Consider the following 4400-nt stretch of genomic DNA (forward strand, 5'->3'; position numbering starts at 1 on the left):
GATTTTTTTCCTGGGAGCCATTGTTCCCGGCCATAAGCCACAGCTCTCTCATTAGGTGGAAAAAGGGTGGTTGTTTTTCTTTGGGGGGTGATGGCCCAAAACTATTCACACTGTCCAAAAAGGTATCACGTGTCTTTTTGAACTTCATGAATACCTCTTCGACGGTGCGGTTGTAGCCATGCATTTTTAAATGCGCTGCTAGCTCTCTATGCACAGGAAGAATGGGCATAGAACGGGACCTCATGAGCATCTTTAATTTTCCGCTCCCCCTAACACTTCTCAGGAGCAGATCAATCTCCTTATTTGCCCATGTGGAACCCTTCCTACGCGCCATCACTGCTTCCCAAGAACTTTGGCCACTCTGCAAAGGTCCAGCGGGGAGATGGATTTGCAACGTCATCACTGTGCAGGGATTCTTGGCGCCAAAACATAGACTTGCGCCCTCTAGAGCTTTTACTGCAGAGCCGGGAGTTTGGGAGTGCAGAGAGCCAGCAGCATCAGCTAAGTGATACCGCAGAAGTTTGATTCACAACCTCTATAATTAAATTGCAGACAGTATTGTTTTATACTTGCTGTAATTAGGAAAGCCATGGATAGCCATGCAGTGACCGAAAGCAGTGCCTCCACACAAGCAAGGGGGAGGGTGTGGAGTGCCAATGAAGTTTTGGCCTTATTAGAAATATGGAAAGAACAAAAATTGCAGAACAAATTAAAAAAGAGTTACAGAAATTTGGATATATTTACGGTTGTATCTGATGAAATGGCAAAGAAAAACCATGTCAGATCTGCAGAAGACTGCAGAAGCAAATCCAAAAAAATGAGATTTGAGTATAGAAAGGTTGTGAAACATAATCAGAGAAGTGGAAGCAACCCTATTACATGTCCCTTTTATAGGGAACTAGAGGAAATCTTTCATGGGGATGTTAGCATCACCCCTCATAGGTTATCCCGAAGTCTTCATTTTGAAAGGGAGGGTGAAACCACAAATGTGACTGAGGAAACCGCATTCACCTCCATGGCTAACACAGGCGATGGAGGCACCCAGGAAACAACTACCAGACAAGACAGTGATGAAGGCAAGTAGCCCATCTGTAATGCCTGAAGATTTCTGCTATGTGCGTGACAACATTATTATTTTGTTAAAATAACAAATGCTTTACTCTTTTTTTCCCCTTGAATTTTTCAGATTCTGATGACACTTGTCTCGATGACACAATCATTACCATACCTTTCACAATTTTGGAAAGTGGACCTACGCAAATAGCAGGTAGTAATATATAAATTTATGTCAATTTCTGGATCTCTGTTCTCTTAATAAATATAGTGAACCTGTATATGTGTTCAAAATAAATAACGTTGGTGTTTCATGCTACACTTTGAAGGTGCGACTGGAGAACAATTGGGTGACTTGGAAAGACGTGCAGATGATACAAGCGGTGGAACCGATGGTAGGTAGTATCTGCTTTTCTAAGAAAATTCCTTGTCTAAAACCCTTTACATGATGCTACCATAAGAAATAAATTTCCTTCCTGTGGGCTTAATCTATTTTCTCAAATTTTTAAATTTCAATACGTAACGATCCCGATGAGGAACAACCCAATGTATTGCTGTCTCCTGGAACAAGACTGCGTTCAAACAGGAACAGGAATCGTCGCGCCAGAAGAGGAGAACATATTGCGTGCACTATAATGCAGAGTGCTAGTCGAGAGGCCCAACTTACCCGGAGAACACAGGAACAGTTCATGGAAATGGTACACGACAGCATGAAAGACTGTAGGAGGACAGAAATGGAACTTGTAAATATTATGAAGGAAGATGTAAGGAGAAGTGCACAGGACAGACAGAGAATGTTGCAGTACATGGAGACCATGACTGAACTGTACCGGAGGAAAGTAGATCATGAATGTTCACTTCCAACGGGGCAACATGATACTATCGCCCAAGGAACTATGCACACATCATTCAGGGCATCTCCGGGTGATATTCCTCCCTCAACACCAGGCCCAGCTATCTGTACAGATTTCCAGGAGCAACCATCCACATTGTATGTTGGTGGGCAACGTCAAGGGAACAATTCCCCTGAACTCTTTGATGAACTTCCTCCTGCTTATGCTCCTGATGGTTGTCCTGTCACTCCTACTAGTAACATTATAGATGATGACAACACAGTAGAGAACATCAACAGGGATGTTCAGAATGTTGTTGAAGTCACTGATCCCCTTCAGAATGAAGGCTGTATTGGAACCGTGCAATGTGTGAACAATGCTGGAACATCTTCCTTGCAATGCGCAGTTGCACCTCAACAAAAACAAAATAAACCATGCAGTTCTCGTACTGGGAGGATAATCAAGAAAAAAAAATATTTTCCCCATAAGGGAAACATTTATAGGGAAAAGGTTCTGTTTTGAAACCTCAGATATGTTTCAGCATTCTATGTTTACCCTGTTATGTGCCCGATAAAGAGGGACTTTAACCATTTCTCCTTGAACCAAATTAAAATTTAGTTTTCATGTTAAGGAAAACGTTTGTATGTCACCATGTGCATATGGATATGTTCTCACATAATGTATATACAGTTTATATAAATGCCTGCTTTCTTTACATAATGGAAAACAAGTCACCAGACGGTTTTTTTTGTAAAGAAAAAAGATATTTAATCGTGTTTAAAAATGTTAAGTTATATTGTTGATAAAATACAGCTGTGTTCTCTGAAATTGGTCTGCCGTCCTTAATATACCTAAACATTTCCACAGCAATAGCAATATTATACAGCAATGGTTTCTAGAACAGCCTTCCTTTTGGTTTTAAAGTTTGGTATTATCCTTAAGGTCTTCACAGTGTAACATTGCAATGGTAGGAACCATGATGTATTAATAGAAATGTAATATATACAATCCATTTTTACACCATTGTTTTCCTATATTCCCAAAAATGATATTTGAAACATCAATATAGCAATTGTATAACACTACAAAATAGATTTCCAAAATTTGGGTAAACAATGAAACTAATCTATAACAGTCGGGTATTTATACCCCACAATAATATATACACCACTAGCAGAACCTGATTGGAAAAAAAAAGTTAAAAGAAAAAAGAATCTAAACAACCGTGATTCTACATTGCCGTCTGGTAAAGTTATTCACATGTTGTACATGACACGTTGTCAAACACATGTATTTCAACAGTAATAGATTGATACAAAGGTAAACCAAGAAAAAACGTTTTGAACAGATCAATGCTGTTGGCATAACTGAGGTGATGTTATGAAACATCAAATAATGTCAGTTTCTGGTGTTACCGACCCAAAATAATGCTAGTTACTGCAGATCTAACAGTTTGGCCCTCTTTTTTGTGATTGGTAGAGTGCCCTCTGATGTTATTTGAGAAAGCTGGGAGGACAATTTTCGCAGGTGGTTCAACATCGGGATCAAGGACTTCTCCCCTCGTCTCACAAATATTGTGCAGGATGGCACATGCTGTAACCACAGAGATAAAATTTTCCTCTTTCACAGTTAGTCTACCAGAAAGACAACCCCACCTAGATTTCAATCGCGAAAAACATCTCTCCACCACGCACCTTGCCTTACAATGGGCAGTGTTATAAGCAAGTTTGTCAGGTGTTAATTCTCCACGATATGGTGTCATTAGCCATTTCCTGATTGGGTAGGCACCATCCCCTATAATCAGTGGTGGAATGGCTACATCGTTGACATGCAGGGTGGGATTTCCGGGCACAAAACAGCCTTCATCCATCACTTCACAGATAGCAGAATTGTTAAATATGTGGCTATCGTGAGATCTCCCACAATTCCCTACTTCTATGTCAATAAGCCTCCCACTGTGGTCTGTAGTTGCTTGCAGAACAATTGAAAATCCCTGCTTGCGGTTGATGTATTCCTCTCTGCGTCCCAGCGGTGGGCAAACAGAAATATGAGTGCCATCAATAGCTCCTTTGCAGTGTGGGAATCCAAGTCTCTGAAATCCATCCATAATCTGAAAAAAGGCAAAGGTATAATAAATTTGGGATATCAGAAAAAGGGGGTTAATATATTTCATATCAGATAATGCATTATTATTATTATTATTATTATTATTATTATTATTGGTATATGAAACTGGGATCAAAGAGACAAAAGCATAAAAAGGACAATATAAATTATTATGGTTTATATACCTAGAACACACTGAAGGAGAATCCAGATGTTGTTGTATCAACTCTTACAAACATATCAAGATACATTTTTCCAGAATTGCAAACCACAACAGCACAGCTGGATAAGAGAGAGGCCAGCAGCAGAGATGCACCTCCGAAGTGCATGCCCCAAGCCTAGGACCACCCCCCAGCACAGCTGGATAAGAGAGAGGCCAGCAGCAGAGATGCACCTCCGAAGTGCATG

At 40.2% G+C, this 4400-nt stretch overlaps 1 protein-coding gene across 1 annotated transcript in view; it reads right to left on the bottom strand.

The window, feature by feature from the left end:
* Positions 1 to 2758: 2758 nt before the first annotated feature.
* Positions 2759 to 4400, bottom strand: part of LOC121927649 (protein ALP1-like) — a 2099-nt gene continuing 457 nt past the window's right edge. Inside the window, exon 2 of the mRNA XM_042461455.1 lies at positions 2759 to 3996. Coding sequence (XP_042317389.1) covers positions 3298 to 3996 — 699 coding nt within the window. The 3' untranslated portion in view covers positions 2759 to 3297. The remainder of the gene's footprint in view (positions 3997 to 4400) is intronic.

Source organism: Sceloporus undulatus, chromosome 4 (assembly GCF_019175285.1).
Source record: "Sceloporus undulatus isolate JIND9_A2432 ecotype Alabama chromosome 4, SceUnd_v1.1, whole genome shotgun sequence".
In the NCBI taxonomy this organism is placed as follows: Eukaryota; Metazoa; Chordata; class Lepidosauria; order Squamata; family Phrynosomatidae; genus Sceloporus; species Sceloporus undulatus.